At 40.5% G+C, this 11,024-nt stretch overlaps 2 protein-coding genes across 3 annotated transcripts; one reads left to right on the top strand and one right to left on the bottom strand.

Moving 5' to 3' along the window:
* The first annotated feature begins 4,282 nt into the window (after nucleotides 1-4,282).
* LOC108110161 (glutamate receptor ionotropic, kainate 2) lies at nucleotides 4,283-10,640 on the top strand. The gene is given in 16 exon segments (XM_017219084.2): nucleotides 4,283-4,537; nucleotides 4,753-4,916; nucleotides 5,039-5,524; nucleotides 5,526-5,646; nucleotides 5,834-5,883; nucleotides 5,885-5,992; nucleotides 6,200-6,313; nucleotides 6,315-6,422; nucleotides 6,483-6,689; nucleotides 8,093-8,177; nucleotides 8,508-8,784; nucleotides 8,836-9,037; nucleotides 9,091-9,313; nucleotides 9,370-9,485; nucleotides 9,830-9,976; nucleotides 10,285-10,640. Coding segments are annotated over 16 exon segments (2,724 nt in total). The 5' UTR covers nucleotides 4,283-4,425; the 3' UTR covers nucleotides 10,489-10,640.
* On the bottom strand, nucleotides 7,054-7,950 carry LOC108110265 (protein Turandot X). Of its 2 annotated transcripts, none has more exons than XM_017219253.2 (2): nucleotides 7,880-7,950; nucleotides 7,054-7,658 (listed from the first exon to the last, which is right to left on the bottom strand). In XM_017219253.2, exon 2 carries the CDS (start codon nucleotides 7,635-7,637, stop codon nucleotides 7,203-7,205), a length of 435 nt encoding a protein of 144 aa, XP_017074742.2. In that variant the 5' UTR covers nucleotides 7,638-7,658; nucleotides 7,880-7,950; the 3' UTR covers nucleotides 7,054-7,202. The 2 variants fall into 2 exon arrangements, with proteins under 2 accessions (XP_017074742.2, XP_017074741.2); XM_017219252.2 differs by having other exon boundaries at nucleotides 7,054-7,669; nucleotides 7,880-7,941.
* Nucleotides 10,641-11,024: the final 384 nt, after the last annotated feature.

Genomic DNA, 11,024 nt, shown 5'->3' with positions numbered 1-11,024 from the left:
TAATAACAATATGCGAGTTTTCTAGTTAAATCCGCCTTTTTAATGCTTTAGAAGGAAATTCAATACGGGAAAAGATATTTATTTATTTTATTTTCTTACAGTTTGCAAATTAATTATAAGATTTAAATCGATTTTGTTAAGAGCGAAATCAAAAAATTAAATTAAATGTGTACAAAAATTTTTGTGACTCTGTCATTACTCTGGGAGCAAAAACTAAACCAAGAATGATAGGAAAAAATATGTTATTTTTTTAAGACATCATAATGTTAAGATTTTTATTCGATAAAATTAAAGATTAGGAATATTTAAAGTTTAGCAACTTAAGTTTAACCATATGTTTATTTCTATAATTATTATAATATTTAAAAGTAGTTTTCAGTGTACTCACCAATACACAAGCCATCTGCTAATTGCAATGAAAACTTTTCTGCCGTGAGTTTGGTGATGGCTTTTAGAGCGTTCAACCCGCCCAACCCCTTCAGTTTGCCGCCATTCGCTTGCTTACTCCGCTCATTTCCGTTTCCGGCTTGCGGCTGCTGCGGTCTCTGGCCCTCTCACTCCTTTCAACTCACCGTATCTATCCGTCTCACTATCCAGCTAATGCTACTGGTTGTTATCAGAGCCCTCCTATTCTGCCTACCCCTCTAAGTATACGCGGCCATGAGTTGCGGTTTTTGGCACGCATTAAGATGGCGCAACACTTTACGCGCCATTACGCGCTGAATGCCTGAATGCATCGGTGTGAGTGTGTTACTTTGTGTGTGTGTGTGTGTGTATGTGGGTGATGGCTTTGCTCTCTTGCCGATTCCGCGGTTCCGTTCCGTTGCTGTCCATGCCGTGAATGCTCCTTGTTTGTCTGGCTGACTGGCGCGATTCAAATTGATTTTGTCTGGCTGCCTTCGCCCACACACAGATATACGTTTGCCATTTTGTATCTGTATGTATCTGTGGGTTACTGTGTGTATCTATTTAGGTATATGCTGGAGCACTTTGTTTTGACAACGCGCCAAATTGTCGCCCCTCACTTAGCCAAAGCAGTTTGCATGCTATTTCTGGTTTGTTTGCCTGTTTACCTTTGGGGACTGTCAGAGTTCCTTTGGAGCGACAACATTGGCGTCTAATGGGTTGGGCTTGGGTTAGGCCACCGAAGCGATAAGGCCTGAAAGGAAGCCCTCAGCCATTGTCCTTTTCGAGCTGCACACTTTCACGGACCTCGCAGCCATTTAGCGTTCCCAAAATAAACTTTCACACTTCAAGGTTTCGCCTGTGTGTCAATCAAATTTCCAGTGCAAATTGTGCATTTGATTTCCCTGGATAAATTTGGCAGCTCTGGCATTGACAGAGCAAACAAAATTGGCATGCCTCAGAATGAAAAACGATTGAACTGAAATCAGCAATCACAATATTTCACAATATATTTTCCTTCATAAGATAAGATAATTTTACTAAGAAAGAAGGTCCACAATCTAGTAGATTAAATAAATAGGAATTTATTAGCAATATAAGTTCTAAGAACGCCAGATAATAGATTTCTCGGAAAATAGGAAAGAAGAGGCTTACTGATAGAAAATACAAGGGAATTTAGTGAGGAAAAATAAGATTAAAAGTATACTCGTATAATACACGAATTAAATATACGTATATCAGCACAACTTTAAAAGTTGAATACTAATTAAGACATTAATAAATAGATTATAAATTCATGTATAACCAGAATGTTCGCTATTGCATAGAAGAGAAGTATTAATGTTTATTACCTCCTAAAAACTTATCAGTTCTGAGGCATAAATAAAATTGAATTTATTTTGAATTTACGGCAATTATGACAGCATCAGCAGCCAAATATAATGTGCATGTGGAATATTTTTGTTAATGTTTTTCAACGTCTTTAATTCATTTATAGAAATGAATTTGTTAAAGACTTGTAGGCTACGAATTCATGGGAATTCGTAAGATAGGAAAAGCTTTTTAGTTCGCAATGTTAATACAAAAATATCGTAAGCTAGTTGTAAAAATGAAGTTAAAATACAAAGGCGGTGAAAATTCAATGATTATTTCCCAAATTATTTTGGAAATATTCCACAATATCTTTAATCCAAGTTCTTCTATGAATTGCCAGTATGTTTGAAATGGATTTGCTAGACTCTTGCTACTAATTGCCACTGGAGTACTCAACCCGAGCACTTATGCAAATGCACGCAGTGTCCGTGTGGTTAAGTGAGCCCGTGAATTCAAGGGTGTGGGATCCTGGTATGTGTATATGTGCGTGTGCATAATGCCAGCGATTTTCCTAGCTTAAAATGCAGGCCCATGAACGCGACCCATGAGTGCTAGAATGCGTATCCTCAAGATACATTGACGCCGACACACGGTTATGTAAATGCAAATGCGAGCGCATGCATAGCTGCTGGGCAATTTAACACCATGAAGGATGGCGAAATACAAGATGTATTTAGGTTTAGGCTTTAGTGGGCTATAAGATACTCTAACAGGAAAATTTATGTTATATATTAAGGAAGCTTAAAACTTATGAAGCAAATACTGAAGGTGAATAATTGATACATAACTTGGTTTAGTTTCCAAACGAGCTATGAAATTGCAATCGAAAAATGTAGAATTGTATAAAAAAATCAACTTTCTGGCATTATAATATCCTTTTACATAAATTGGGTTAAATTTGTGCATATATCCCAAATAGTTTATGCTTAAAAGACTCTTAAACATTTATAAATATATTTAATGCATATCTTAATGCATTCTGTAAAGCCAGTTTTCCTTTAAATTGATTGGCTTGCATCATAAATATTATTCTAGCCCCATCTTAAAGACTTCATTAATACAACAACTTAGCCTTCTTAACTATCATTTAAATAAAGGAACTAGTTTCGCTCTAATATATTACTATCATGTAAATACCAATCTTTAATATATATCGAAGTAAAAGTTCATATCTCGACGATATATCCAATAAAAATCTCCCTATTGGTAAATGCTACAAATTTTCCGCTTGACTTGAGAGAACAAATTCAAGTGTTGGCTTAAGTTTGAGTTGTGGAGTGATCGGGGATTTACTTGCAACTTGCAAGCGGCGGGGTCGTTAATTTTAAATGCGCAGCTCGGGGATAAATGCATCCCGGGCTGCAGTCACGACAGGTGCCTGCTGTTGACGTAGACGTTGATTTTTATTCACTGCTGAAAACAGCAACAGTTTGCTGCTAGCGAACACGCCCGACCACGCCCCTTTAAAGGCAGCCCTTCTCCCTCATCCCTTGGACTTTCCTCGATGGCATTGTGTGAGTGTGTATGAAGGACATGCCCGAAAGTGGGGAACACAAAAACCTTCCGGCATGCCTGCCAGCCTATGTATGAGAAAGTTGCTTTTTTGTAGCAATTTTTTACATTTCAGCCTTACCATCATTATTAAAAATAAGAGATGCTTGGAACCTCCACAGCTTTTGCATGCTCTAAATGGATTATTCAAAGCCTGGCCCATAAATCGTGCTGGGCCTTCAAAAAATCCACAAGTGGGTCGCACGTCCCTGGCTGGAGCAGCAATAACAGTACCAGATGGTGGATGTTGGTATGCCACCCACCAAGCCACCAAAACCAACCGAACTATCCAAGTGAAATGCAATGAATTTGTTTACAGCCATCGGTAGGAACCCTCTTTTCCATTCATTTATTTCTTTTCTGCACTTATCGATGCTTGTTGCACGTCCGTGAAGCAGCATTCGTTTTTACTTTTTTTCTTTTTGGGTAGAAAGCTGTTTTCAATCTCTCGGCCAGTCACTGCATTTGGCTATTTTCGTTTTCCCCTTGTTTATTTATCTTTTTCTGGCCATAGTAACCCATTCCCATTCCCAATGCCATTTAGTTGGATATCTGGCATTGGGGTTCCGGTTCCATTAGCCGTAGAATTGTATGCTGCTCACGTTTTGTTATTGCGGCGGATTTATTTTCAAGTTACAGCACAGTTGGACCTCCTTTTTTTGTCTATGGATCCATTTCAGGGTGCTGGGTTAAATTGGCGCTAAAAAGGTGGAGCTTATCTAATTAATCTGGCTCAAAGCTTTTGGCCCCAATGGAGCTGAAGTTTGATTCAATTAGAGAAAGTTAAGGAAAATTTTTTCCCGGCAGACACTTTCATTCATAAAAACATCGGAGAGGTTAAAAATACCTCTCGGGCGAATTTATCAGCTGACGCAGCATCAACAGCAGATTGCTGTTGGCCGTATTTTTGTGCCACTTAGCCACTTTTATTCGCATTCGCCCGGTCGCGACGTACAGCCTGCAGAAATATGCAAATTTAGTTCGGCGAACAATCGCGCAATTAATTGGAAATAATTGCGGAATTCATAGCCAAGGCAAGAGGAGAAGTTATTTATGAATTTCTGATTACATTTCGCGGTAAAAGCGTTTCGAGAGATGCAATCGTGGAGTGTAATTTCAGTTTCGAGAGTGAGTTTTCCACTTGACTTTGTCCTAACGAGTTTGCTTTTGGTTCTCATCGGATGCCATGGCGAAAGGACGAATGTGGGTAAGTGAAGTGCATTTTTCATCGCATTACATAAGCAGGAATTTGCAATCGTGCAACATGCAAATGTGTCATGTATTTTTATGCCGCATACGCAGCGAATGCCGATGGCGAACGGCGAATTGGCTAAATAAAAATATAAACAAGAACCCGCAAAGCAAAACAAAGAGCGAAATAATTAGTGTCACTCTCTCAGAAATCGTTTCCTCTGCTCTCAGGTCTTATTTACGAGAACACCGAACCAGATCTCGAGAAGATCTTTCACTTGGCCATAAGCAAGGCGAATGAGGAGAACGAGGATCTGCAGCTGCACGGAGTGTCGGTCACCATTGAGCCAGGAAACTCCTTCGAGACCTCCAAGAAGCTATGCAAAATGCTAAGGGTATTAATTATTAGATTTTAGCACTACGATAAGTATAAGAGGAAATTATTCAAGTAACGGTTTAAAAATGTTCTTTGAGCACAAACTAAGTACAAAAATCATTATTTTCCATTTATCCCTAGCAAAATCTGGTGGCCGTATTTGGACCCACCACGAATCTAGCTGCCCGTCACGCGTTGAGCATTTGCGACGCCAAGGAGCTGCCCTTTTTGGACACGCGCTGGGACTTCGAGGCCCAGCTGCCGACCATCAATCTGCACCCACATCCGGCCGTCCTGGGCGTGGCCCTGCGGGACATGGTGTTGGCCCTGGGCTGGGAGAGCTTCACCATAATCTACGAGTCTGGCGAATATTTGCCCACCGTCAGAGAGCTGCTGCAAATGTACGGCACTGCTGGACCAACGGTCACGGTGCGACGTTATGAGTTGGATCTGAATGGGAACTATAGGAATGTACTGCGGCGTATACGTAATGCGGAGGACTTCTCGTTTGTGGTTGTGGGCTCGATGGCCACTTTGCCGGAGTTCTTCAAACAGGCCCAGCAGGTGGGTCTGGTGACCAGTGATTATCGCTATATCATTGGTAACCTGGACTGGCAGACCATGGACCTTGGAGCCGTATCAACATGGCGGCACCAACATTACGGGTCTGCGTCTCGTGTCACCGGAAAACGAACAGGTGCAGGAGGTGGCCAAGGCGTTGTACGAGAGCGAGGAGCCCTTCCAGAACGGTAAATCAAAAAAAGAATGACAGTCGAGCACCTGAAAGTGTCGTGGCCCTGGGATCTAGACAATTTATGCAAATGCAAAATCCATTCGCATGAGTGAATTTAAATAATTGAATTGCATTTTCATGGCCCCGACGGGTAACGGAAATGATAAATGACGTTATCCTTTATGGCTCTCGCCCATTCACAGTGTCCTGCCCCCTGACCAACAGCATGGCCCTCGTCTACGATGGCGTTCAGGCTGCTGGCCGAGACCTACAAGCATGTGAACTTCCGGCCAGTGGCCCTCAGCTGTGGCGATGACAGTGCCTGGGACAAGGGCTACACGCTCGTCAACTACATGAAGTCGGTAAGTTCGTACATGAAGGGAAAATAAGTGTAAGTTGGTTTATTTAAACAATGAGTTATATTCATGAAAGGTTTTTCCTTTTATTTAATTTAATCATGTCTATCATTTAAGCATTAAAGGCACACATTTTACAAGAAGTGAAATACCAATAATTTTTTTCTCTGTGTACGAATCTGAATAACTCATGCAACGAGTCTCGCTCCACAGCTAACGCTGAATGGCCTCACGGGTCCCATTCGCTTTGACTACGAGGGACTGCGCACGGATTTCGAGCTGGAAGTCATCGAGCTGGCCGTTTCGGGTATGCAGAAAGTTGGCCAAATGGAGCGCCGAGGATGGCTTCCAACAGAATCGCCCGGCCCCGGCGCACTCCTTGGAGCCGGATATGCGCTCGCTGGTGAACAAAAGCTTCATTGTCATCACGGCCATTGTGAGTAGAATGACTAAACCTTGACCTTGACTTTATTTTTACTTTAACCCCAAATCACAGAGCGAGCCCTATGGCATGCTGAAGGAGACCTCAGAGAAACTGGAGGGCAACGATCAGTTCGAGGGCTTTGGCATCGAGCTAATCGATGAGCTGTCCAAGAAGCTGGGCTTCACCTACACTTGGCGGCTCCAAGAGGACAACAAGTATGGCGGGATTGACCCCAAAACGGGCGAGTGGAATGGCATGTTGCGTGAGATAATGGACAGTGTGAGTGTTTGGTTAAGTTGGGAAAGGTCCTGTTGGGCACCAGGACATTAATCTAATCGACAACCGTTGCTCTGCGGCCATTTAAATCAGTTAGCTTATCCCTTGTTCGCCCTGTATGGATATTGATTTACATTGAATGGCCATAAATGCTGTCATCATCGTTAACAAAATCGTTAATGCGGCCATAAACGGCAGGCTATTTTCAGAGTGCCTGTGGCATCAATTGTATCAAATTCATAGGGTTTATAGTTAAGCGATTAATATTAAGCCCTAGCTTTGTTTTTCTCTCCTCTGGTTGTAGAGATAATCATCTTATTTCCATTCAAAAGCAGTCTTTGTGCGCTTTAAGAAAGCTTCCTTTCAATGCGATTAACCAATAATACTAAATAATTTATTTTTTATATATGCATTTATTTAAACATCGAAAAAGAAACTTTTAAACATTTTCAGAAATTAGTAATTCAAATGGTTTGATATCAATATAGAATTTAGTTCCTTCTCAATTTAGTGTTTTTAAATCCTTGGTGGTGTAGTTGTAGAATTGGCACCACGTTTTCCCTCACTTTCCTTTTCCTTTTTATTGAATATAGATGTAAAATATCTTGCTCCAATTCTAGCTATGAAATTCCCAAAGACATAACCAACTGATCCTCCTTGTGGTCCAACTCCATCAATCGTAGTACTTCGGGGCTCTTCATAGTCGTGGATGAACTTCTCGAATTCTTGCTTGTCCAAGTTGGAAAGTGGAACTTCATTGGGGTAGCGACGATAAAAGGCAATCAGCTGTGGAATATGCCTTTCCTTTGCTGCATTATTCACAGAGGGATTATGATAGATGTCGAGTATTAAGTTCCTTTGGGATTCATATTGAGAATCGTTTAAGTCAGCAAATGCCAAGCAGAAGATGCTTAAGACTGCGACTAGAAAGTTGATAGAATAAAACCCCATTGCTTGATCGAATGGCAGGCACTGAAAATATTCTTCAGACAAAGTGCAATTTATAGAATTTTTTTATTTATTATAAGCAATTTCTGAAAAATGTACTCGAGACATATTGATTATAACAAATGATTTATTACGACGTTTAATCTCATTTGATAACGTTTTCTTAGAAATTCCAATATATATTTTTAAAATTTTAATATAAAAAAAATTGTTGACTAATGGAAAGCTGTAAACTATTTACTTACATATTGTATTATTATGTATTAAAACCATTTGCCGCGATGAATTTCACGGCATGTGCGCTTGGCAAATTAAAATGCATAATTTAAAGAATGCTCTATTACAATGGTCAATCGGGCGTATGCGCAATATTTACATCTGCATTTATGTATCTATTTATAAATGCATGCGTTCGTGCATGCAAAGAGGCCATACAATAATCTTTCATATTTAATTAGCGCGCTGACATGGGCATTACGGACCTGACCATGACATCGGAGCGGGAGGGTGGTGTGGACTTCACCATACCCTTCATGAGCCTGGGTAAGAGCACTTTAGTAAATTGTGTGTGTAAAATGGCACATATAAAAATCGATATTAGACAAGTAATTGAGTTAATTATTTATTGTGAAATTCGATTTCGTAGGAAGCATGTGTCTAATTTAATTTAAAGCATTAAAGTGAAATTTTGCAAAATAAAATTACGTTATTAGCACCAAACTTTATTAAGCAATAGTTACATTTTCTAAAATAAACGAATTTATATTAGCTAAAATGTAGTAAATGCTTTTGAAGATACTCTAAGGATAAGCTCTATAATCTAAAATATTATTAAGTATTTTTTAGCTCATTAAACATTTTAAACACTTTCAGGAATTGGCATTCTTTTTCGCAAACCAATGAAGGAACCTCCCAAGTTATTCTCCTTTATGTCGCCGTTTTCCGGAGAAGTCTGGCTCTGGCTGGGCCTGGCCTATATGGGTGTATCCATAAGTATGTTTGTCCTGGGACGACTTTCCCCAGCAGAGTGGGACAACCCGTATCCCTGCATAGAGGAACCAACGGAGCTGGAGAATCAGTTTAGTTTCGCCAACTGTCTGTGGTTCTCCATAGGCGCCCTACTGCAACAGGGTTCTGAGCTGGCTCCCAAGTGGGTATAACTTTCCATATTCCAAATTCCAAAACTTATGACTTTTTTTAGGGCTTATTCCACTCGGGCTGTGGCTGCATCTTGGTGGTTTTTTACTTTGATTTTGGTCTCCTCTTACACGGCCAATCTGGCGGCCTTTCTCACAGTGGAATCCTTGGTGACGCCCATCAACGATGCCGATGACTTGTCAAAGAACAAGGGCGGTGTTAACTATGGTGCCAAAAGTGGGGGTGCCACATTTAACTTTTTTAAGGTGAGATGCAGTTCTTCTATACAAATATATCTGTAAAAATCTGGGTTTTTTAGGAGTCAAACTATCCCACCTACCAGCGGATGTATGAGTTCATGAGGGACAACCCTCAGTACATGACCAACAGCAACCAAGAGGGAGTGGATCGGGTGGAGAACTCCAACTACGCATTTCTCATGGAGTCCACCACCATTGAGTACATCACAGAACGTCGATGCACGCTCACCCAAGTGGGAGCTTTGCTGGACGAGAAGGGCTACGGCATAGCCATGCGGAAGAGTAGAGATGAATACATATCTTAAAGATATCACCCTAACAAAGATCCCATTTTTCAGACTGGCCATACAGGGACACACTTAGCCAGGCAGTCCTGGAGATGCAGGAGCAGGGTGTTCTGACCAAGATGAAGACCAAATGGTGGAAGGAGAAACGCGGCGGTGGAGCCTGTTCGGTAAGTCACTTGGCTAATCTCAATCTCTGGCAGCTGGTGCATGTGTGGGTGTGTGCAGGATTCGGCCGAGGAATCTGGTGCCGTGGCCTTGGAGATTAGCAACCTGGGCGGCGTTTTTCTGGTGATGGGAGTGGGCTCCTTCTTCGGCATCTTTGTTTCCCTGCTCGAGATGGTGTTGGGCGTTAAGGAGCGCAGTGACGAGAACCAGGTATCCACCAGCTTCGAGAATATCCCCGTTACGTTCCGATTAGAGCTGGCCTGCTTTAAATGCACACACACACATTGCACCCCTTGAATTGCTAGTCGTGACATCTCCGACATCCTTCCTATAAAAAATCCCACAGGAAGCCCCCGACTCAGATGCCTCCTCACTGGGATTTGCCAATTTGGGCGGCGTCTACCTAGTCATGTTCGTGGGCAGCTGTTTTGGCAGTGTTTATGGCCTGGTCAACTGTGTGGTCAGCGTCTACTTAAGTGCGCGGGAGAACAAGGTAACGCCGTTGGAGCTCTATAAATATTTTCACCTGTGTCGTGACTAAAAACGGCGGCGAAACTGTCGTCCTAATCTGAATAACGGATTCTTTTTATCAGCTCCCTTATAGCGACAAATCGGAGCCAAAAATACTTTCACTACCTAATCAACTGTGTCGTCCTTAATTACTTCATCTTTATTAGTCTCATAATATTTAACCTAATATTGCTTTATTCAAGAATGCTTATTATAGACGTCTTGTGCATGTTATATTTACATGTCCTTTATTATAGAGATTTCTAATTAACACTGCAATCGTATCTACAGGTAGACTTCAAGACCGAACTTCTGGACGAGATTCGTTTTATTTTACAATGCTCTGGCAATACCAAAGCTGTAAAGTATCCAAAGAACTCTTCGCGGTCTGCAGCCAGTTCGAAATCAAAGGGCTCATCTATGTCTGTGGATTCATTGCCCGAGGATACTTCAGATGCCGAAGTATCTGGCAAGCATAACCATGCCAAGAAGTAAATTATCGATTATCGATGTTGATAACAATATTTTTATTACATTTTTGAGAAAATAACAATTCATTTTAATAAAAATAAGACTTTCTGAACCAATTGGTTCAAAAATTGCTTGAAGTTAAGTAAAAAAAATTACATAATAAAAAAGAAATGCAATTTTCTGAAATTTTTTAATTTTGTGGGTTATTTGAGTTACGAAAGGCATATCCTGACAAACTATCATCATCTAGGGGAGTATAAACATACTCGTATAAAACATAAATCAATTTCTTTTATCTCGCCTAAATTTGTATTAAAAACTTTATTTGTGCCTCGGTATGGGCTCTTGGTTGAACTTTAAAATATGAGATCTATAATCTAAAAAATTAATATAGCTGACTTGAAGGTTGTATTTAAGAGAAAAGTAAAAGGTCAGCATATACAAATAAATTTTTACAGACCAATAATTTAGTCATTAATACTAAACCGTTTAAAGTCGAGGTTTTATGATAAAGAATTCTGAAGAAATATAAAAATTCTAATGGTGTATTATATATTGTT

Source organism: Drosophila eugracilis, unplaced genomic scaffold (genome assembly GCF_018153835.1).
Source record: "Drosophila eugracilis isolate 14026-0451.02 unplaced genomic scaffold, ASM1815383v1 contig_1135, whole genome shotgun sequence".
NCBI classification, from domain to species: Eukaryota; Metazoa; Arthropoda; class Insecta; order Diptera; family Drosophilidae; genus Drosophila; species Drosophila eugracilis.
This window is presented reverse-complemented; position numbering and strand designations above follow the sequence as displayed.

Excerpts from the sequence above, each read along its gene's own strand:
- LOC108110265 (XM_017219253.2), bottom strand. The coding sequence starts at position 7,637 with ATGGGGTTTTATTCTATCAACTTTCTAGTCGCAGTCTTAAGCATCTTC.